At 37.7% G+C, this 24,610-nt stretch overlaps 1 protein-coding gene across 6 annotated transcripts in view; it reads left to right on the top strand.

The window, feature by feature from the left end:
- Kdm4c (lysine demethylase 4C) overlaps positions 1 to 24,610 on the top strand; it is a 275,732-nt gene that overhangs the window by 181,343 nt on the left and 69,779 nt on the right. For 4 of the 6 annotated variants that reach the window (XM_055630109.1, XM_055630055.1, XM_055630088.1 and 1 more), the window contains 3 exons: positions 6,583 to 6,702; positions 14,867 to 14,959; positions 20,122 to 21,168. In XM_055630109.1, coding sequence (XP_055486084.1) covers positions 6,583 to 6,702; positions 14,867 to 14,959; positions 20,122 to 20,298 — 390 coding nt within the window. In that variant the 3' untranslated portion in view covers positions 20,299 to 21,168. Of the gene's footprint in view, positions 1 to 6,582; positions 6,703 to 7,486; positions 7,521 to 14,866; positions 14,960 to 20,121; positions 21,169 to 24,610 lie in introns of those variants that run through there. The other 2 variants (XM_055630066.1, XM_055630098.1) reach the window with 2 other exon arrangements.

The following is a 24,610-nucleotide window of genomic DNA, read 5'->3' as shown; positions in this document are numbered from 1 at the left end:
TCTTTAGGTAATGAAACTCATTCTCTGAGTTTGGTTACAATGAGATATAAGATACTCTGGGTAAGTGTCTTGGCTCAGTCATAAGCAGAAATGCACTCTTGGATGGGATTACTGTTTCTCTTAATTGTCACGTTTTTTGTTTTGGTTTGGTTTTTGTTTTTTGGAGGTTTTTTTTGTAATCTTTTAATTTTTTTTTTCATTTTTATTATTAGTTACATTTTATTAACTCTGTATCCCAGCTGTATCCCTCTCCCTCATTTCCTCCCAGTCCTACCCTCCCACCCTCCTCTCCTCCCTGCCCCTTTCCAAGTCCACTAATTAGGGAGGACCTCCTCCCCTTTCATCTGACCCTGTTTTATCAGGTATCTTCAGGACTGGCTGCAAACTCTCCTCTATGGCTTAGCAGGACTGCTCATCCCTTGGAGGGTGGGGAGGTCAAAGAGCCTGCAATTGAGTTCAGAAATAGTCCCTGTTCCCCTTACTAGGGAAAAACAATTGGTTACTGCGCTACCACAGGCTACATCCGAGCAGAGGTTCTAGGTTATATCCATACGTGGTCCTTGGTGGAGTATCGGTCTCAGAAAAGACCCCTGTGCCCAGATATATTTGGTCCTTGTAGAGCGCCTATCGTCTCCACGTCATACGAACTCCCCCTTCTTTCATATGATTCCCTGCATTCTCCCGGAAGTTTGGTAATGACTCTTAGTACCTGCTTTAATACACTGCTAAGTAGAGTCTTTCAGAGGCCCTCTGCAGTAGGCTCCTGTCCTGTTATTTTTTTTCCTATGTCCAAAGCCCATCCCATTTGTCTTTCGAAGGGAGGATTGCTCATCTTCCCCAGGTCTTCTTTCTTATTTATCTTCTTTAGGTGTATAGATTTCATTGTGTTTATCATATCTTATAGGACTATATGAGTGAGTATATTGCATGTGTGTCTTTCTCATTCTGGGATACCTCACTCAGAATGATCTTTTCTAGATCCCACCATTTGCCTGCAGATTTCATGATTTCCTAGTTTTTGATTGCTGAGTAATATTCCATTGTGTAAAAGTACCACAATTTCTGTATCCATTCCTTCGTTGAGGGACATCTGGGTTGTTTCCAGGTTCTGGCTATGACAAATAAAGCTGCTAAAAACATGGCTGAGAAAATGTACTTGTTGTTTACTTCAGCAAATTTTGGGTATATGCCTAGGCGTGGTATAGCTGGGTCTTGAGCAAGAACTATTCCTAATTGTCTGAGAAAGCGCCAGATTGATTTCTAAAGTGGTTGTACCAGTTTACATTCCCACCAGCAGTGGAGGAGGGTTCCCGATTCTCCACAACCTCTCCAGTGTGTGTTGTCACTTGAGTTTTTGATTTAAGCCATTTTGATGGGTGTAAGGTGAAATCTCAGGGTCATTTTTATTTGCATCTCTCCGATGGCTAAGGATGTTGAGCATCAATTTAAGTGTTTCTCTGCCATTCTATATTCCTCTACAGAGTATTCTTTGTTTAGCTCCGTACCCCATTTTTTAATTGGACTACTTGGTTTGTTGCTTTTCAGCTTCTTTAGTTCTTTATATATACTGGATATTAGCCCTCTGTCAGATAAAGGGTTTTTGAGGATTCTTCCCCAATCTGTAGGCAGTCTTTTTGTTTTGATGACAGTATCTTTGCTTTACAGAAGCTTTTCAGTTTCATGAGGTCCCATTTATTGATTGTTGCTCTGTGCTGTTAGTGTTCTGTTCAGGAAGTTGTATCCTGTGACAATGAGTTCTAGGCTCTTCCCTACTTTTTCTTCTAACCAATTTAGAGTCTCTGGTTTAATGTTGAGGTCTTTGATCCACTTAGACTTCAGTTTTGTGAAGGGTGATAAATATGGGTGTATTTTCATTTTTCTGCATGTAGACATCCAGTTGGACCAGCACCATTAGTTGAAGGTGCTGTCTTTTTTTCATTGAATGGTTTTGGCTTCTTTGTCAAAAATCAAGTATTTGTAGGTGTTTGGGTTTATTTCTGGGTCTTCTATTCGGTTCCATTGATCCTCCTTTCTGTTTCTATGCCAATACCATGCAGTTTTTATTACTGTTGCTGTGTAGTACAGCTTGAGATCAGGGATGGAGATACCTCCAGATTATCTGTTGTTGTACAGGATCGTTTTGGAGATTCTGGGTGTTTTGTTTCTCCATATGAAGCTGATAATCCTTCTTTCAAGTTCTGTAAAGTATTGAGTTGGTATTTTGATGGGAATTGTGTTGAATCTTTAGATTGCTTTTGGCAGGATGGCCATTTTCACTATGTTAATCCTACCAATGCATGAGCACCAGAGATCGTTCCAACTTCTCATATCTTCTTCAATTTCTTCCTTCAGAGACGTAAAGTTTTTTTCAAACAGGTTTTTCACTTCCTTGGTTTTTGATTGTTGCTCTTAGAGCCTGTGCTGTTGGTGTTCTGTTCAGGAAGTTGTCTCCTGTACCAATGAGTTCTAGTGTATTCCCCACTTTTTTTTCTAGCCGATTTAATGTGTCTGGTTTTATGTTGAGGTCTTTGATTCACTTGGACTTCAGTTTTGTGCAGGGTGATAAGTATGGATCTATTTTCATTTTTCTACATGTAGACATCCAGTTGGACCAGCACCATTTGTTGAAGATGCTATCTTTTTTCCTGTATGGTTTTGGCATCTTTGTGAAAAATCAGGTGTCTGTAAGTGTGTGGGTTTATTTCTGGGTTTTCTGTTCGATTCCATTGATCCACCATTCTGTTTCTATGCCAGTACCATGCAGTTTTTATAACTGTTGCTCTATAGTACAGCTTGAGATCAGGGATGGAGATACCTCCAGAAGATATTTTATTGTAGAGGATTGTTTTAGCAATTCTCGGTTTCTTGTTATTCCATACGAAGTTGAGAATTTTTCTTTCCAGGTCTCTAAAGAATTGTGTTGGCAATTTGATGGGAATTGCATTGAATCTGTAGATTTCTTTTGGTAAGATGGCCATTTTTACTATGTTAATCCTGCTAAGCCATGAGCATGGGAGATCTTTCCATCTTCTCATATCTTCCTCTAATTCTTTCTTCAGAGACTTGAAATTTTTTTCATACAAGTCTTTGACTTCCTTGGTTAGGGTTACACCAAGGTACTTTATGTCATTTGTGGCTATTGTGAATGGTGTTGTTTCTCTAATTTCTTTCTCAGCCCTTTTGTCTTTTGTATACGGTAGGGCTACTGATTTTTTTTTTTTTTTTTTAGTTAATTTTGTATCCGGCTACTTTGCTGAACGTGTTTATCAGCTGTAGGAGTTCCCTGGTAGAGTTTTTGGGGTCACTCATATATACTATCATATCATCTGAAAATAGTGATAATTTGACTTTTTCCTTTCCCATCTGTATCCCCTTGATCTCCTTCAACTGTCTTATTGCTCTAGCAAGGACTTCCAGCACTATGTTGAAGAGATATGGAGAGAGTGGGCAGCCTTGTCTTGTCCCTGATTTCAGTGGGATTGCTTTAAGTTTCTCTCCGTTCAGTTTGATGTTGGCTATAGGCTTGCTGTATATCGCCTTTACTATGTTTAGATATGTGCCTTGTATCCCTGATCTCTCCAGTACTTTAAACATGAATGGATGTTGGATTTTGTCAAAAGCTTTTTCAGCATCTAGGGAGATTATCATGTGTTTTTTTTCTTTGAGTTTGTTAATATGGTAGATCACATTGATGGATTTCCGTATATTGAACCACCCCTGCATACCTGGGATGAAGCCTACTTGGTCATAGTGGATAATATCTTTGATGTGTTCTTGTATTCGGTTTGCAAGTATTTTGTTAAGTATTTTTGCATCAAAGTTCATAAGGGAGATTGGCCTGAAATTCTCTTTCTTTGTTGAGTCTTTGTGAGGTTTAGGGACCAAGGTGACTGTGGCTTCATAGAATGAGTTTGGTAATATTCCTTCTGTTTCTATTTTGTGGAGTAGTTTGAAGAGAATTGGAGTTAGCTCTTCTTTGAAGGTCTGGTAGAATTCTGTGCTGAAGCCATCTGGTCCTTGGCTTTTGGTTTTTAATTTTTATTCCTTGACTTTTTTGGGGGTGGTGTGGGAGACCTAATTGTGGTGTCTTGTTTAGCTTCCATCAGTTTGCTACTTTCTATAAGTCCTATGCTGCTGATGTGATATCTGCTTTTCTATATTTATTAAGACTTGCTTTGTTTCCTAGCATACAGTTGGTTCGGAGACTGTTCCATGAGCTACTAAGAGTGTATATTATTTATTGTTTGAGTGGACCATTTGATCTATGTCATTTAACTCCAGAATTTCTTTTTTTTTTTTTTTTTTTCTGGATTACCTGTCTGTTGGGGAGGTATTGAAGTCATTAACAGTCACTGAATTGGGGTCAAAATGTGATTTTTAGATCTAATGTTTCCTTTATACAATTTGATGCCCTGTTTTATGGTACATATAGTTTAGAATTTAATCTGTTCATGGGTTTTTCCCTTACTAAGAATGACCAAGCTGTTCCACCTTCTCTCTTCTAACTAGTTTTTGTTTTAAGTTTGTTTTCTTGGATATTGTTTCTTAATTCCATTTGTTTGGAATACCCTTTTCCAAAACCTAAAGTGTCATTTGTCATTGGTGGTAAGATGTGTTTCTGGAGAAAGCAAAAAGTATGGATACTGTTTTCTAATTCAGTTTCTAGTCTGTGGTTTTATTGAGAATTGAGAGAGTTAATATTCAGCTATTATTGAATGATGTATGTCTTTTTGTTATGTTGTTGGTGTTGTGTTTTCTTGGATCTCTTTTGATTATCTTTCTTGCTGTTTGTTGGTTTTCTGTGAATTCTTATTTATGTTTCCCCTTCTTTTCAAAAGTTTTTTATTATCTTTCCTAGAGCTTGTAGTCAAAATTTGCTTTAATATTTTTTAAGGTTTATTTATTTATTTATTCATCTATTTGTTTACTTATTTATTTATTTTATGTGTGTGAGTACTCTATTTGGATATACACCTGCATGCCAGAAGAGGACATTAGATCCCAGTATACATGTTTTTGAGCCGCCATGTGGTTGCTGGGAATTTAACTCAGGACTTCTGGAAGAGCAGACAGTCCTCTTCACCTCTGTGCCATCTCTCCAGCCCCACTTTAATCTGTTTTTAACATGAAAAGTTTTTATTTTTCTTCCAGTCTCCAAGTAGAACAATGAACATCTGGGCTTTTCATACTTAGTCCTAACTTGACAATAAAATGACCATTCCTTTTTAAGGCAGAATTTTTATTAATAGTAAAAGAAATATATAATGTGTTTCCAGTTAAAACCAGATATGTCCCTGTCTTTCATTTAAACCACATGATATTTTCAGGCAGCTTTTATAGCTTGATTTGTCTAATGTGCATTTCTGTCATCTGGAGTGATAAACTCTCTGAGTATATTTACTATTTGACACATATATCCTCTTGGCAGAAGTTAACTTTCAGAATGAAACTTCCCCAGCAGTTTGTTTACAGTTGTCTTAGTGGAGAGGGACATGAAACAAAACACCAGAAGACAGAAAGTTTTCTATAATGTTTGTGGGGCCTCAAAAATCTCTTGTAGATAGATACCTGAATAGACCTCACTTAAAGGGATACCAGCAGGAGCATTCATGTTTGAGAACTAACACAGGTCTTTTAGGGCAACTGAGACATAGCATGTCTCATCTGCTCCACTGGCCATGTCCCTTCCATCCCTTGCATTTTCTCTTGTGCCTGAATCAATTTTCTCAATTCTTGAGTTTGAGGTGTCTTACTCCCAGTATTTTCAGAGCGTACCTGACATTCACCTCTATTTATAACAAAGGAGCTCCTTGGAAGAGGCTGCCATTTCATATGGTCACAGCATGTGTTAAGGGAGGTAGACATGTAGTCCTACTGCCAGCTCAGTATGTATTGACATTTGATAGCTGCTGTAATGGGAGAAATGGTTTTCTTTAATGGCATGACCCCTGATAGATCAACCATACTTTAAGGCAACCTCGACACCCAACACAATTAGGCAACACAATTTTGACTTCATGGGTGATAAAAGAGAGAGAGAGAGATCTATATTGAATGAACAGGAAGGTGGAGATGGATCCAGAAAGATGGGGGTGAATATGATTTAAAAAGTTACAATGTATGAAATTCTCAAAGAATACATAAAAATATTATGTAAAAAAATCAGACTACTTTAAAGACTGCATTGTATCTATGCTAAAGCACTTTGTTAATTGTAAGCTTCTACAGGAAATATTAGGTGTTATGAATCACTAGAGCTTCTGCCTGGATAATTCTTTGTCAAAAAGCTATTGTAAGTGCTGATGTTTTTCTTTGTTGTTGTTGTTGTTGATGGTGGTGTTTTGGTTTGTCTGTTTGTTTCCCTGCTTGTCTTATGGGTTTACTTAGCAACTTTACAATGTAGGTTAAATCTTTAAGTGCTCCTTTGTCTCATATCTTTTTCCTGAGTACCCAAGCAAGATAATAATCCATAAAACACAAGGGCAGCTACTCCTTCTAATTGCCAAGAGTTCGTCATTTACTAAGTTCCAAATGCAATCAGTTAGGCACCTGCTTTAAAACACTTTTCTACTAATTCCACAGAGCCGAAACTGTGTGAAGCTGGGCCCTCCTGCTGAGGGAGAAGTCATCCAAGTCAAGTGGCCTGATGGTAAACTTTATGGGGCAAAGTATCTTGGATCAAATATTGCCTACATGTATCAGGTGGGTGCTGCTCTCTCTATGATGCTTGGTGAGATGGACATGAGTAATAGAGGGAGAAAATATGAGTGTGCTGTGGATCACCCCCCCCCCATGATTTTAGGGTGCCTTTTCTTGTGTAAAGGAGGCAAAACTTCAATGTCTAACAGCCTGGATTGCAACTAAACTGTAAGTTTTCAACTAAACTTACAGTTTAGTTGCCTGGTAGGAAACTGAGAAATACTAACAACTGGTAAATGGATTGTTAAGTATTAACTTAACTATATTGTAGTTCAACTACTAGAGAGCAGGCTGTTTTCATTATGAGAGTTGGTTCATCTCTCTTTAAGCCAGAACATGGAACTTAAGGCATTATAGCTCAGCAGTGGAACACTTGCTTTCCATGTACAATGCCCTGGATTTGATCACCAGCACTACAAGAATGAGTGAATGAATGAATGAATGAATGAATGAATGAATGAATGAATCAGTGAATCAGTGTATCATTTGCCAAGTAGATACAGTATTACATATTACTTTTGTGGTAGCTCTATGATGGCTGTCCAACCCAGCAGCCTCTGACTTGCTTTGTGGTAGAGAAGTATAACCTAGGCATCTCAGTTAAACGTAAATCAGTGAAGCATTGGCACAGGTATTCTAAGAATCTTAGAGTTGTCGTCTACTAAAATTTAATGAAATACTTGTTTAGGAATTATCAAGAGGGTATTCTGCTCACCAGGGAATTCTACCCGATTTTAATATTAAAGAATATGCAGTTAAACTGAAATTATTCTGTTTTTACCAGCAGTAAAAGATGGGTTAAAAGGACAAGAGAGAACAACAACATGGATAGCACATGTGCATTCATATTTCTTGGAGAACTTTAAAACTGAACATTTTTATTAGAAGCAACAGATTTCAATAACACCATGTCACAAATCAACGTTCTAGTATAAATGACAGAGTAAAAACAGAAGAAAGAAACAAAACAGGAAGATTTAGACTTGATAAGTTGCAAACAGCTTAAGAATAATAAGACAACAGTTTGAGTAAACAAAGTTAACAAGCTGCTAAGGGCCAAGCGCTTAACTGGAAGAATACATTGCAAGACAAAGGTACCAGAAAATAGTGTAAGTAAAAGATACTCAAAGAAGTTCAGAACATGCAAGAGAACATTTTTTCATCGTTTAGGAAATTCTATGAGAGTTGATATCCTGTTTAATTTTTTGTCAAGTTTACAAGAGCCAGAGTTATCTGGTAAGAGGATCCTCAATTGAGAAAATGCTTCCATAAGACTGACCTGTAAGCAACTATGGTACATTTTCTTAATAAGTGGTTGATTGTGAGTCCCAGCCCATTATGGTCATGCCAATCGCTGCAGATACTCCTGAGTTATAGAAGAAAGCAGGCTGAGAAGACCAGTGAGCAGTGATTCTCTGATCCTCCACTGTCCATGTTTTAGTTCCTGCCGTTAGTTCTGCCCTAGTTTCCTTCAGTAATGCACAGTGGTGTAGAAGTATAATAAAACTTCTCCTCCCAACTTGTTTTGTTTTGCTGTTTTGTTTTTATTGTGGCAAACAAGTCTAAAAGTTAGCAAGTAGGTGACTTGTGCAGACTGTTTGTTGGTCATTTTCAATCTTTCTGCATATGTATTTTAGGATTATGTATAGTGGTATAAGTATTAAAGTATCTTTGTATCAGTTTGTTCAAAATTAAATAAACCTCACAAGTAGACTGAATAATTTAGAAGATTCCTACGAAAAGCATTAATATATCATTCAAAAACAAAGTTAGTTAGTAAGACCTAGAGAGGACAGGAGCTCTACAAGGAGAGCAACAGAACCAAAATAGCTGGGCACATGGGTCATTTCTGAGACTTGATACTCCAACAAAGGACCAAGGTCCATTCATGGATATAACCTAGAACCCCTGCTCAGATGCAGCCCATGGCAGCTCAGTATCCAAGTAGGCTCACTAGTAAGGAAACAGGGACTGTCTCTGACATAAACTCAGTAGCTGGGTCTTTGACTAACCCCCTGAGGGAGGAGCAGTCTTACCAGGCCACTAAGGAAGACAGTGCAACCAGTCCTGATGAGACCTAATAAGCTAGGATCAGATGGAAGGGGAGGAGGACCTCCCCTATTATTGGATTTGGAGAGGAACATGGGAGGAGATGAGGGAGGGTGAGGGAGGGGGTTAGAGCTGGGATGCAAAGCGAATAAAATATAATTAATGTAAAAAAATAGAAATTTAATTTAAAAATTAAGACGACTGGGGAAATGGCTCAGTGAGTTAAAAACAACAAAAACAAAGTTTCGCATTTAATAAGAGTATTAATGAATCTATGTAACAAAGCTGGTTGCTCCATAAAAGTACCACATGTTAAAATGCAGGTTAATTAGTAAACACTGTGTTAGCCCAGAAACATAAAAGTGCAGGAATATAGAGAGAGTCAATGAAAATCAAAGCTGGTATTAAAGTTATCTCTTTAAATTCAAGTAGTATAAAATTCCTCATTAAACCAAATGGCCCTTTGAGATCACTTTGTGCTTTCTGTCTTTCAGTTTCACCATAGAATAAGCAAGACATTCATTAAAGTGCATAAAGACAAATACTGGATACACAGTGCAAAATATGCTAAATCTGTGTAAATTTGTATGTGTGTGTTTACATTTCTGTGTGTGTGTATCTGTGTATATGTATGTGGCTCTGTGTGTATGTATATTTTTGACAATGTGTGAGTATGGCTGTGTGTGTATCTGTGTGTACCTTTTTGTCTGGGAGCATCTCTGTGTGTGTGTGTCTGTCCATATTTGTGTCTGTGTATGTATATGTCTGTTTCTGTTTGTGTGATTATATACGTTTGTTAGTGTTTGTGTTCATGTGTGTGTGTGTGTTTGTTTCTCACAGTAATCTTGCAAAATAGGCTTTATGACTTCCAGTCTACAAATAAGGGGACGGGATGACTCAGTGAACCAATTTTAAGTATTTTATGCAAAAGAACATAATTATTATAGTTTCTAAGAGTATAACACTGGTAAAAGGAAGAGTCAGAAAGTACTCTTTTCTCTGCCCTAATTAAAGGAAACAGTTGTGCATGCTTGTAGTAAAGTTTTGCCTCTGAATACATGAGACTTAGACAAATTAGGACAGCCAGTGTTGTTTTTGTTGTTGTTTAGTTAGCTGTCTTTTTCTCTTAAAAATTTCAGGTAATTTAAAACAAAAGAAGGTAGCACAGGTAGTTAAAGCTGTGCGATCAAATGTGTAAATGAGAAGATACCTTTGCCTAATTTAATGGTAATGGAACCATTTGTAAATAGGATAAGGCCAAAAAGAACCCTATATTTATTCTCAGACTTCCAGGCAATAGCAGCAAAGTAATTTGTAACCACAGCCTGATTCCACCCTATTTTGCAGCTTCATCTTATATTAGTAGTACATGGATGTAAATGAAAACAACATGTTTAATTTGTGCTTCTATCTCTGTTTTATTTGTAACATAGAGCCACTGCATAATTTGACTCATCTTTTGACTTTTGTAGTACCACTTTATTAAAAGTGAAAAATACAGAGTATCAGAAAAGCTGGATGTTCTAAGTCTTAAGGGATTTAAGAATTGGAATATATCAAATGTCTACTTATTCCACCACTTGTGTTGTCTTGTACAAAAACAATTGTTGAAATATTGCTGAACCTACTATCCCGGTTTCAGCTCAGCCAGGATCATGGGCTTATCATGGAATTTTTTCTTTTGAAAGGTCTTATAATTAGAAAAAAAAAAAAACTACAAAATTATTTGCTGCTATTTTACTAATATAATAAAAGAGTTCAAAACATTTTTCTTTTGAAATATATTGTATTTTCACATACTTGTGAGGTTTACATGCCATGAAGTAGAGGCATATTTGAGTTTGGAAAATAATAATAGTTATTAAAGCTTTTTAACATGTATTGGAGTGGTGGCTGAGGGTATGCTGGCCATGGAAACTGGCAGAAGTGCTGCACAGGATCCTGTAACCAGTACCTAGAATGAGTAGCCTAAAGGATATATAAAAAGTATAGTCACTGCTACTGCCTAGAAGAGCAATTGCTGGAGAACTTAACAAGTCAGTAAACCTGACCCAGCTCACCTGCAGATGCAAGTATTCTCAGACAAGAACACTACCAAATAAAAGTAATCAGTTGGGATTTGATAAGAACACACAGTGGCAAATTACCCTATTGTTTCTGTTTCAGAACCTTATTAGACATAAGTAAAGTACATAGTTGTCCTTTTCTGCCTGGGATTGCTAAACATTCCTTTCCCCCCCCCCCCCCTCTTAACTGTAGTCTGGCATCTCCCAAATAGTAGAGAGGAACATAAGCCCAAACAAACACAGTTCACTATGAAGGCATACATGAAACAAAGAGAACAGAGAAAGAACAAGAAAATGAAGACTAGAGGACACATCCATCCTGGCAGATAAAAAAATGCAACAACATCAAAATAAGCCACTATGACATCTTAAAATACACCAATGTCAAAAATAGTGGATAATGGGATAGCTGAAACACTAGAAAGATTTCAGGGCACTACTTCTTTTTCATTTGTTTGTTTGTTTATTTATTTATTTATTACAATTTATTCACTTTGTATCCTGTAGTAGCTCCCTCCCTCCTCTCCTCCCAATCCCATCCACCCTCTCTCTCCTCTGCCTATGCCCCTTCCCTAGTCCACTGATAAGGGAGGACCCTTCTATCTGACCCTAGCCTTTCAGCAAGTCTCATCAGAGCTGGCTGCATCTTTCTTCTCTGTGGCCTGGCAAGGCTGCACCCCCCAGGGGGAGGTCATCAAAGAACCATCCACTGAGTTCATGTCAGAGAGAGCCTCAGGATGCTATTTCTAAAAAGAATCAGTGGCCAAGTAGAGAACTTAAGAAAACCAATTCAGGACCTATATAAGAATCTTAAAGTGGAAACGGGTCAGCAATTGGGAAGGAAACCTCAAGAAAAAAGGAGTCAAGCAGAAATGCAAGAAATAAGTGAGCCAATCAAAATATTATGTAGATGATCAACAGGCAAAACCAAGCAAAATAATGAATAGCAAGAATGGAGGACAAAGTTAAGTCAATATGACATTCAGTCCTGTGTAAAATAAAATAAACAAGAAAAAGAGAAGAAAGGAACATTACCCTGACTTTCAAGAATCCTGCCATTGTTCAGAGGACCAAACCTAAGAATCCCCAGGGTACAAGAAAGAAAGAACTGAAATAAAAATTTGAAAGCATATGTAGTCTTTGAATTATGGCAAGAGATAACCAATGCTAGATAAATGCCCATCTATTTTAAAACTCCCAGGAGGCATTATCAGAGAAATCCCCATGGTGTGCCATAGCCATGAAGCCAAAAGAACAAAATAGAATTGAAACAAAAACTGAAGAGTTAGGAAAGAATGTTTTGTATTCATCAAAGGAAAAATCTACCAAGAGGATACTACAGTTTACAATTCTAAACATTTATATACCAAACCAAGGGTACCTAAGTTCCTAAAAGAAACAGTAGATAGTTAAAATAACATAGAGGTAAAATCATATATGAACCCTAACACAGCAATAATGGATAACTTCAAAATCCCACATTCACTAATAGGAAGATCAGCCAGGACCCCCCCCCTTCCCCCCCCCCAAAAAAAAAAAAAGTAGGTAAGTGGATGAAGCTAGAAACAATTATTCCAAATTTTGGGTGAATACCTAGAGCCCAAAAGACAAATATAGCATGTTTTCTCATATGTGGATGTACCAACTAATTGGTATTTGGGGGGGGGGGTGGTTTCCAATAACCACAGAGTTTATGTTCCTAGTAAGGATCCAGGGGGAAGGAGAGGATCTCAAGGTATGAGATTATATGCTCTAAAGAGATAACAGAGGAAATAGAATTAGAGAGGTAAGTATGGAGGGCAGGTTAAGGGAGGAAATATAGGGAGAAGGCCTTTTAAAAAGCTATATGTAAACCTACTGTAGAAATATCTATATGTAAGTATAGAAAGAGAGAGCAAGAGACAGTACTCTAACTATAAATATCTTAAAACCTCCAGTGCTATGAATTGCTTACATCTTGCCGAGTCATTGGCGGAGACCCATACACACACATACACACAAACACAAACATAAAACATCGCAGGTATATTCAAGGCTAATGCTTTTTTTCTACAACCTAATGGTAAGACCCTATTGTTGAAGATGAAGAAATTGAGCTGGTGCCTAACTAGAAGCTTCATGATAGTCTTCATGATACTGGAAGGTACTCTGCACACTATCAGAGGAAAAAATAATCATAAATATCATCCAGCTGCAAACCCTGTGATTTAGAACAGCAATCTGCCTGCAAGATATTATGGTATAATAATGGCACAAATGTTAGAGGAGTAACTGACCACTTTTAATTGGATTTAAGGCCTGTTCCATGAGATGGAACACATATCTGACACTGCTAAAGTGGCCAAAACTTGAGACTAGATAGGTCATAGGCCCAGGGGAAAAGCTGCTACTATTATTCTACTAAAGGAACATAGTAATGAAATGACTCCTGATGGCATATTGCTATGCCAATCAAGCAGAACATGAATCCTTCTCATCAGAGAAGTTACTTCTTGCAGTATGTAACAGATAACAGAGACTTGCAACTTTAAAATATGCAGAGAATGAGCACCAGTGGAGTACTCAGGCAGAGTGTCTCAACTCTGAAGAAGACATGGTGCTTTTTGTTCTTGTGTAGTCTTCCTAGATTAAAAAAAAAAAAAATCAAGTTTTCAAAGAACATTAACTCTTTTAACTTCTGTTTTTAAATTACTTTTTAAAGTTAACATACAAAATAATGGGTATCTTTATTCTATTTATGAAAATGTCAATATACTTTGTTCTTAAATTTTGCTCCTCCATCCCTGTCTTCCATTTTCTTGTCCCTTTTATCCCCCAAATAACTCCCTTCTGGTTTTATGTGAATTCCATTGTCCTTTCTCCCCCATTTCCTTAAGATATCATCTTTACCTCTCATGGTTTCATTTCAACTTTTATCACCACACACTCATACACACACACGTCACACATAAATAAAATTAAATCTGGATTCTACGAATGAAAGAAAATATGAAATATTTGTCTTTAAGAGTCTGGGTTTCTTTGCTTAACACAATAATGTTCAGTTTCATCCATTCTTCTTCAAATGGCATAATTTTATTTTGTTTATAATTGAATAAATTCCTTTTCATGTGTTTGCCACATTTTCCTTGTTTCCTGTTTGAAATATAGTATAGTTCCGTTTCTTTGCTATTGCTATTTTTACTTTGAAAAAGTAAAGAAATAAACATGGTTGTGTAACTATCTTTGTGGTATGTTGACTTAGTCTTCAGAGATAAACCCAGGAATAATACTCATAAAATCATATGGTAGTTCTGTTTTTAGTTTTATAAGGAGCCTCTGTACTGATTTCCACAGTGGCTGTACCAGTTGAGAGTTCTACTAGATATGTATAAGATTCCTGCTTTTTGTACATCCTCGCTAGCATTTGTTCTTTGTTTGTTTGATACAAGCCATTCTAACTAGACCAAGAATCTCAGACCAGCTTTAATTTGCATTTCCCTGATAGCTCAGAATATTGAACAATTTCTCAAGAATATACTGAGCATTTGCATTTCTTTTGAAAATAGTCTGTTCACTTCAGTCTCATTTACTGATGAGGGGGTGGTTTGATTTTGGTTTTGTTTGTTTTGTTGTTTAAATTTTATAGTTCTTTAGGTATTCTGAATATTTCCATCTGGTATACAGGTCTCAAATGCTTTCTCTCATTTTTGTAGGCTGTCTCTTCTTTCAGGTGATAATTTCTCTTTGTAAGACATGGTACCAACAAGCCCATCTTAATGCTGGATTTGACACATAATCAGCCCTCATTTTTCTTGGTTTTAGGGGGATAAAGATTTTATAGTTCATATTTCAAGTCTTTCCTGTTCAACAGTCTTAACTGTTTTTCAACCTGCATTGATCTTAGTTGAGTAAGAAAATATTTTTCTAACTTCCCTGATTCTATTTTTGCTCTGTTACATTCCTTTATCCCCTCCTACCCCCGCCACACACACGTGGTTAATTGGAACTCTTGAGAAATGTTCAGTACTCCTTTGTTTTTACTACATATCACAATGTCTTATTTTCTTTAGGTTGAATTTGAAGATGGATCCCAGATAGCAATGAAGAGAGAAGACATATACACTTTAGATGAAGAGTTACCCAAGAGAGTAAAGGCTCGTTTTGTAAGTGTTAATGACAAGTGCTACTTAGGGACCTTCAGTAAAGTCCTTATTCTCTATGCCTTCCCAAGCCCAGAAAAAGAAAACTGTGGGCTTTTGGTTCATTTTGAAGAAAGCCAAAGTAACTTTTCCCTTGTTGTAATCTGATGGATACAAGTCATAACTTAGACAGAAACAGGAAAATGCAGTGTTTATATGGTTTACTTTTTACAACTCTCTCTCAGCTGCACCTCCAAAGGAAGGACTTTAAAAGTAAAGGAGAAGAGATAGTGTCAGTATTGCTATCATATCCCAGTGAGATATGAGATATTCAGAAAATCTGCACATGCACTTGAGGATATTTTAATTAAAAACAACAACAAATCAATGAATAGGTTAGCCACCAGAAATAAATATAACTTTTATACTCTAGATGTAATTGTTGTCTCAGAGGCTTACTGCCTCCATCTGCTAATGTAGGCCTAGTCCTGGAAGCTTCTAGCCTCCGTACAATCTACTTGAGCCCTAGAATGCTTTCAGCCTCTCAAACTTAATGCTGAATAAGCACACTTTTTCTAGCTCTTTCTGAGCTCTGGTTCAACTCAGCTGTTCTGGCTCAAAACTCCTCTCCAAGGTGATTGATTCAGTTTGGCTTCTGTCAGTCAGCACTGCTTGGACTTATATTAAATTTGGCAATCTGTTCTAATATTCTGGCTCCTTCTTCTCTGGCTTGTTCTGTCTTTACCTGTGTCTAGCTTGTTCTCTCTGCAACCTGTCTCTGTACAACTGTAAAGCTGCCTCTAAATTCAACTCTACTGCACTGACTCTCAACTGACTCACTTCATTGGAACTGCCAGAACTGAAAGAATTGATTCAGCTCCCTCTCTCTGTGATGCTCTCTTAAGTTGCCTCTCATTCCTGTCTGTTCCGATGAGAGTTGGGCATACTCTATTCTGTCATATCTTTCTCTGCTTAGTCACTTTGTCTGCCACTCAGTTAGACATCACTTTTATACATAGGTGTTTCCTCCTACAAACTAACTTTACCTTCATTGTTTGGGATAAAAGGCATGTATTAAGGACATGTCTGCATTCCAGTGAGATCACACAGACCTACATAGAAGGTCTTTAGATGTGATCAGAGCAGCCATGTTGCTGGATTAAAACTCCTCTACAACTAGATAATAACTATAAGCAAAGACAAAATTAAGTGTACTTGTTGTAGACAAATTCTCCTGAAGTCTGCATAACTTGTCAGTGTTTTAAAATCTTGAAACCTGGAGCTAGAGGATGGCACTACTGTTAAAAGCTCATCCTGCTCTTTCAGAGGACATAGGTTTGGTTTTGTGTACTCATAATCACATAGTAGCTTACAATTATGGATAATTCCAGTTCCAGTGTATCCAACACCCTCTGTTTTACTCTACAGTCATTGTACACATATGAAAGCAGAACACTCATACACATAAAATAAAAACAAATCTTTCTTAAAAGATACTTAAGTCTCTCAAGAAAACCTGAAAATGTTAGAGGTTACTGCCCCTCACTATGTATCCATATCTCCCCTGAGCCCCCTTCTACTCGCTTCACTTTGTTTTGCTGTTCTCTAACTTTTATTAGCCCCTAAATATTAGGGAAATAGAGTAGGAAGCCTTTTGAAAGTCTCTTGATTTTTTGATGTATGTAGCTGCTGTGCACACTGCCAAATTGATTCTTAGAGATTTCATATTTATGTTTCTTAAGAGTTCTCTTTCTTCTCTAAACACACAGACTCTTTATTCCATAGAAACATGGTCTTGATTCCAGGATGCCTTCTTGGGTATTTTTATTTGAACAAAGTTTGTGTCATTTTGTGCTGTGTGTTAATTATCAGAGAATACTTCCCTCAACCCAAGGTTTGTTTTGTTTGTTTGTTTGTTTGTTTGTATGTGTGTGTTGTTTTGTTTTGAAACAAATCCATATGTAAGCTAGGCTGGCCTTTAACTCACTATTAGGCTAAGGGTTTCTTTGAATTCATGGTCCTCCTCATGCCCCTTGCCACATGCCTGACTTCTCGGAGACAGCTTTAACTTAAACAGTGAAGTAAAATACATTGAATGAAGTCCATGCCCTGCAGCTGAGCCCAGTAGGAAATAGTCTTGGAACTGCAGTTCTTGCCACCTTTGTTACTGCTACAACCTTCAGTCAGTAAACTGCCTTCAGGTGGGTGTAGCTTGCTGGTAGGTTGTCTCATACTTTTCCATCAGGGGAGACAAATCTAATTGGAAAGCTCATTAATAGACATTTTATGCAGAGATTTTTTTTTCAGTTTGAGGAAGATTGATAAGCAGCACTTACTATTGAAGCTTTATGTTTTTAGTGACTTTGCCTCCCTTGAATTATTCTGGCTTGAGGAGAAATGTTGTTAGAGAGTCAGTGGACTACCTAATGGCTGTGCTGGGTTCTTTTGTATGTTCTTCAGAAACAGCTCCATTACCTTTTATTGTCTCAGAATAACCTTGGCAACCATTGCATAATTAAGTAGCGCTCCTGATAAATTGACTTTATTATTGTGTTTAAGAGGCTGGTTTCTGCTATTTTTGCACAGTGGCAACATTTTTCATAGATGTTTTATTTCCTCCCTTGATAACTTATCACTTATAAAAGTGCAATATAAGCCAGAGGAAGTGCTTTCTAAGAGTTACCGAAACAAAATGTTTTTTTCTGATGACAGAGAGAACCAACCAACTCACAGTTTCTAAGTTTCCTTCCCAAGTAAAATATGGCATTTTCTAGGGAACCCAGGGAGTAGCATGGCACCCGGTATAACTGTCTTATGAGCTGATGGGCAGAAAATATGTGCATCTGCCAACGTGAAGCATTTCAATTTCCAGGCTTCTTTGTGTCTGCTTCCTTGTTTTTTTCTTCTTCACAATGGACCATGTGTTTTCAAAAGACTCCTAAGAGTAGGAGTCTCTCTACTTTGCCACCAACCTGAGATACACAATTTGTTGCTGTCATTAGAAGTCACATACCTTACTTAAACCAGTGGAGAACATATTCTAGATTCAGAATAGTAGGGAATCTGGAATCAAAACTGGTGTTAGTGTCAACTCTAAATTTGGTTTTTACCTGAGAATCTTAGCAATAGCCTGCACTTTTCAGGAATCACTTACTGAACAGTAGCTGAGTTCCATGCCTGTTCCTTAGTGTTGGGACATTCATCATTTGATTTATAGTTTCTAATCTCTTTTACCTTAAGAAACATCTGATGCATTGCCTATTACTGCATTCACATTCAGGGCTCCTAGGAAACTCTAGCTTTCCTATGATAGGAACTCTTCCATGGAAGAAAAACTGCCCCATACAGAAAGCGTAAATCCCTGAAATGAGGTTGATCTACTCAGAGAAAGAAGTAGGATGTGTTAGGTTGTAAAAGTTTGGCCCTAGAAATGTGCAGACCATCTTGAGGGTGGGTAGAACATGAAAAGATTATCAACAGGTACATGTAGCCCTCTGTAATTATTTAATTAGAGTGTTTCTAAAGAGCTTTTTTTTTTTCATAGTGGTTTAATGGGAGATAGATTGGGGCTACTACATTTATTGCAGTGGTTCAAAAAGAGAAGTGGGAGACCCTGCATACAGGATCATGACTATTTCACATATATGGAGGGCTCCTGACAAGGTGGGAATAAGAGGAAATCCACAGTACCATTGAACTTTTGACATCTATACAGTCATCTGTCAGAAGTCAATGGTACTGTGGATTTCCTCTTATTCCCACCCTGTGAGGAGCCCTCCATGTATGTGAAATAGGACTGTATAGATGAGCATGGTATTGGCATTTAGGAATTTAAGAAGGGCAGTGATGGAGGAAGAAGCCTTTGAGTGCCATTTTATACATGATAATTTGGAGAGCATCTGAAGCAGACAATCTGAGGTGCCAATTGGTAAAGGTACATGCAGGTATTTCTCCAAGAGATCTGAGCTGGAGTGAGAAATCCAGTTGCCATCCTTTGAGTAGGTGCAGATATTGAAGCCAAGAATATGTATCAGTAGCACTAAAGTTGAACAGGTAGCTAAGACAGTGAAGTACTGAAACATCAAAAGTGGGAAAACTGGTAGCTAATGAAATAGTTAAGCAACAGAAAACTGCTACAGGACTTAGGAACTAGGGAGTTAACCACACTAGTATCATGGAGAAGAGTGACAGGAACAAAGAAAAATATGATTCAGAATGAGTTAAGAATGACTTTTGACCCTACTTCCACCCCCCTTGTTTGGGCAGAAGCCAAGTGTAGACGGAGACTAAGAAAGTGTTGTAAAAACCTGCAGCTCCCATTCTAAAGTAAGTAACAGACAGATTTATCTGGAACCAACTGGCATGACCAGGACTTAGGAAGATGGAGTTAGGAAAACCAAAATTACATGTTTAAACATGGAAGCAGATTCATGAGGTTCAAAAAAGTCATAAGCAAGTTTAAAATATATTAGTGGGCATATGAGAGGTAGCTATAGTGAGATTGGGGAAGCTTTGCTAAAGGCCCAAGATGTTATTTGATGACATTGTTAGTTTTGGGGTTGGTGGGAGCAGTAATCCAATAAGGTAATAGATTCCAAAAAGTTTTTATCTGTGAGTAACAAGATGTTACTTCTAACACAGAAGTGGGCAAGACATAGAGGCTGTTCTGAGGGGCTAGAGCTAGTGATTAGCCTTTAAGTCTATAGCTTCCCCCCCCTTTTTTTTGACAGGGTTTCTCTGTATAGACAAGGCTGGCCTTGAATTCACAGATATACTTGCCTCTGGCTCCCCAGGGCTGGAATTAAAGTCATGTACCAACAAGCCCAATTTAGGGCTGCAGCATTTTAATCTTTCCACAGTACTTACTCACATTCTAATTAGTCAGTCAATCTCTACAGACATAGCTTCTTTTAGGAGTTTTTATTTACATCAGACTCAAAATGAGAAGACTTTAATTTTGCTTTTGTTTGGAAAAGCTCCCTGAGGGTAAAGAAATTAGGACTAAATGTAGCCACACATCCCTGCCAGATGGCATGGGTGAGAACTACCTGTTGGGAAAGAATAAGACTCTGAGTAGTTTCCTTCTACCCTGTCATAGAGCCCACCCTCAGTCCCCCACCTCAGCTGACAGAATCAGATCTGTGTATAGTGTTTCTGTACACAATAAAATATCCTTCTGCATTTAGTCCACAGCCTCCGACATGCGATTTGAAGACACATTTTATGGGACAGATATAATCCAAGGGGAGAGGAAGAGGCAAAGAGTGCTGAGCTCCAGGCTTAAGAATGAGTATGTGGATGACCCTGTGTATCGTACTTTCCTGAAGAGTTCTTTCCAGAAGAAGTGTCAGAAGAGACAGTAGTTAATAACCTGCTGCAGACAGACATAAAGCAGCTCAGACCAGAAGAGGGAAGACAAAGGGACAGCCTTGGGGTATGCAATGGAACAAGTGGTTGGGTGCTTCACTGTCATTGGTAATAAAATCAGGCTTCTAGAGTTTGGTTACCAAACAACCAGGAAGAAACCTATTAGTTGCTTCTGTAATCCGAACACTCCCTCAGTCATTTGTTTGACCGAAATGAATATTCCTAAGTGAAGGGAAACAACGTGAATGGCCTACTAGGTAAAACTCCTGCCAGAAAAGAGGGGTTCTTCCCCTGTGGCTCAGGTCCCTCCTCAGGGAACATATATGGAGGCTTCTCTCCCCCAGCTCCTTCAGTGGAAACCTTATCACCCAAGAGGGAGGGTGATAATTTATGTGTTTTCCACAGTTAGAGAAAGGCTCTCACATTTGTTTTAAGTGGCAGTTTTTATAAAACATTTTTAAAACACAAATGGCATGTATGGTATGGGATTTACCTGTGTGCTATCTGTATTCCCTTGTACAGAACTTTTCCATTTTTTTATATTATTACTTTTGATTGTGTCTGAAAACTGAGTTGGCCTTTATAAGAGGAAATTTTTTTTTCTCTTAAAGAGGAATTCATATGAAATATATGGGAATTTTATATATTTACAGAGGAAAAATCTGGGCCTGATATTTTAAACACTTCATAATTCCTATTCTGAATAGATATTTATAAAATATATATTTCTTTCATTATGTGTTTGTAAAAATTAGAGTTTAAAGAAATATACTTAATGCATAGTTTTAAACTAATGTAACATGATTTTTCTTTGCAAAACAGCCTGGAAATGTATTAGTATTTAAAAATTAAAATCTGTTTTCTTCTGTCGGGTCTTCTGTCTTGGCTTCTTGTCCAGGTTTAATCAACTAGATAATGAACTTTAGGGCAGGTGTGGTGGTGCATAAACCTAATTTTAGTATTTGGGAGAATGTTGTTTGTCCATTTCCTCTAAGTTGAAACACCGCTCTTGGACAGAGAGGGCTGCTCATGAAACTCCAGAGGTAAGCAGAGGGTCACATGTCTGTAAAAGCAGAAACTGGGAAGATTCCCAAGGGCTTCTTAACAGCTTCATGGGTAAAGAGCTGCTTGGTAAGTAGACTTTGACAAAACAAGATACAAAGGAGAGCATCTCAAGACTATCTGCCTGAAAGCTGTGCAGAGCTCCAGGTCTGCAGCTTTTTTATAATACTGTTGTTTTAAAGTCATCCCTCTACCTTATAAATAACCCTCACCCATACTCCTCTTAAAAACAACAAAAATTCATTGGTTCACCAAGTTGTACACATTGGTCGGTTATGAATTCCCTTTCTAGGATAAATAGGTGTGTATGGTGTATACATTTATGTATGGACATGATACGAGTTTACATGATGGGTGTTGGTGTGGTGTTTGCACTATGTGTGCCTGTTGTATCTTCCTAGGAAAAGTCTATCACATAACAGGCTGAGGCAAGATGATTGCAATTTAGGTTATGGGGAAAACTCCATCTCAAAAAATCAAAAGCAGAAAAAAACAAAAAAAAAACATGTTATTCGGGAATCTCTCAAGACATTTTGTGGCCCAGGCTTTTCAGGGCCTTCTTTTATAGCTGAGCACCTTTATGGCAATAACACTGAAGAGAAGGTATCATTAGGACATCTCCAGCACTAGCTAAGGTGTGGCTCCCACTCCTAGACCTTTAATAATTTCAGTCCCTTCAGTATAGAGTGAAGTTACCTTCTTCATTTTACTAACCAGTGAAAAAAAGGCAGGGTAAAGGATTCCCTTAAGGAACACAGAACAAATGAATGCACATTTCCATTTACCTGCTACAAAGGGAACATTCAATTTGCTTACAGGTCTTGAAGTTGGCTCATCTGTACTCGACTTGGCTTCAGTTAACTCAAAACTGCTTCCTGTGCCTCCCAGTAAGCTAGCCCAGATATAGTCTCATAATAAAATAGAATCAGAAAAGCAGGTAGTCCCAGGTGACATTCATTTCAGTCCTGTGTGAGGAGTTTCCCAGAATCATGGATTGATGGGACATTTGAACCAGCAAAGGGTGCAGTATCTCCTGTTACTGGGGAATAGAGTGAAGTACCAAACTAGCAGTGACAACCACAACTAAAACAGTGTTCATTTTCTGGAGTGACTCAAGGGTGACCTCAAAGGTATAGAAAACTCACCAAGCTGATTTCATAGGGATTATCTGCCACTCAACCTCTTCTGTTGGTATAATATATTTATTTTATCAAGTTATCAAGCTTGAGTTTTCTCTTTTTGGGTTTTAAATGGAAGTGACCTACTCTTCAAAATACGAAAGTAGGCCTGTGTAAGACATTAAAGAGGGATTACTCTAAACAGGATCATTTGTTCTGTACAAGTTTGTATGTCAGCAAGATTTCTGATTGGCTGCCACAGTGAAAAATGTGCAGAGTCTTGTGTGATCTCAAATACAGCTGTTCTTTTTGGTCTCTTTTATATAATGTTTCTATAACCAAGAACAGTTGTATATTGCCTTTGCAAAGTCCTAGTCATAGATTAAGACTGGTCATAGAGAATATCCTTTTTGTTCACTGCATTCATCATAAACTAGCTATTAGCTCTGTCACTAGACAGAACATTAAAGCTGTTCACTTACTATATGACACCTTAATTGTAATTTTAATTTCTGTGCATTACACTAACTGCATGTTAAGTGTGTACTTAAAGTCTTCCTAGTGCTTTATAAATTCCTAGTGCTTAGCTGTGGCAATTCTAATGTAACACTAATTGCAGCCCTTTTTCTGAAGGTTTAGAATTTAGTAAAACTGATTGCACATTTCACAATATTTAACTCTTCATATGTGCTTAAATGAGGACAGTGTGTTCATTCTTGGTTGAATTTTTGTTTTTACTTTAACTAGAGAAAAAATGAGACATCTGTTGAAATACATGGCTTATCAGAATACATTATAAATTTCCACTAGTTGAGATACAGAGTACAAAACTATGTAGGAGGAAATGAGTGGGATACTTTTAGTTTTAACTTTCAGTAAAAGGGATCCAAAGTGAAGCAGTCCCCTTCTCGGATATAAGTAAGCATCATTAACTCAAAGGTCACCAATAATGTTAAATTATTCATAATATGGTAGTAATTGCAAGACTAACTTGATTACAAAGTTTTTGAGAATTCAGTGTTTGTTCAGTCATGCAAAATGTTTATTGCTCTAGTTGATGGCATGAATCTGGGGGAATGGGTCCTAAAAACAAAACCAACTGAAGTCTCATGCAAAATACTTTATCTTATAAGAGCATCAGACAATTTATACTCTGAGGGTTAAGAAGAGTTACCTGAGCTCGGTGATGGTGGCACATACCTTTGATTCCAACACTTGGGAGGCACAGGCAGGTAGATCTCTATAGTTTGAGGCTAGCCTGATCTACAGAGAGAGTTCTAGGACAGCAAAGGCTACACAGAGAAACCCTGTTTCAGAAATCCAGAAGGAGGAGGAGGAAAAGGAAGAAGGAAGAAGAAGAAGAGGAGGAGGAGGAGAGTCACCTGAGTGAAGTATACAATCACAAGGACAAGACCCAATATGCTTTTCTATAGAGACATATAAACAACAAATATAGCCAGTTGTAATGGATAATCTAAAGTAATCTTATTCCTATCTGTTATACTTGGGAGAAATAAGAAAACACATTCCAGGAACAATTCTCTTTTTAAATGAGGTTACAAGTTTTCTCACAAGCACTCAGAATTCTCACAGAACTTTATTCTTGATCTGTGTTTTAACAGGCCATGGAACAAAGACTAGTGAAAAAGAGGACTCATGTCCTCTGAAGAAGTTTGAACTCTAGCAAATGTGTGGATGCTGTGTCTTGGAGGTGTAGATCCATTTGGGGGAGTATTTATATGTGTAGCACTGGCTGTCCTTGAAATTTTTCTGTAGACTAGACTAGCCTGAAACTCAAAAAGATTAGTTTGCCTCTGCCTCTCAAGTGTTGGGATTAAGAGCATGCCCTCCCACGTGACAGCATCTATTCTTAATGTGTGTGGAATATGTATTATGTACAGCTAGCCTGTAAAGCATCCTAGTGGAATTTGTCTCCAGTGAGTCAGCACAATAAATACCATTAGTCTCTTAAAGTGATGCAGCACACCTTTAATCCCAGCAGAGGCAGGTGATTCTCTTGAGTTCAAGGCCAGTCTGGCCTACAGAGTGAGTTCCACTGTCTCATAGATAGATAGATAGATAGATAGATAGATAGATAGATAGATAGATAGATAGATAGATAGATAGA

The sequence above is a fragment of the Psammomys obesus genome, unplaced genomic scaffold (genome assembly GCF_907164565.1).
Source record: "Psammomys obesus unplaced genomic scaffold, mPsaObe1.curated_primary_1811, whole genome shotgun sequence".
NCBI lineage: Eukaryota > Metazoa > Chordata > Mammalia > Rodentia > Muridae > Psammomys > Psammomys obesus.
Note: the sequence above shows the minus strand (reverse complement) of the source record. Positions and strands in the feature narration are given on the sequence as shown.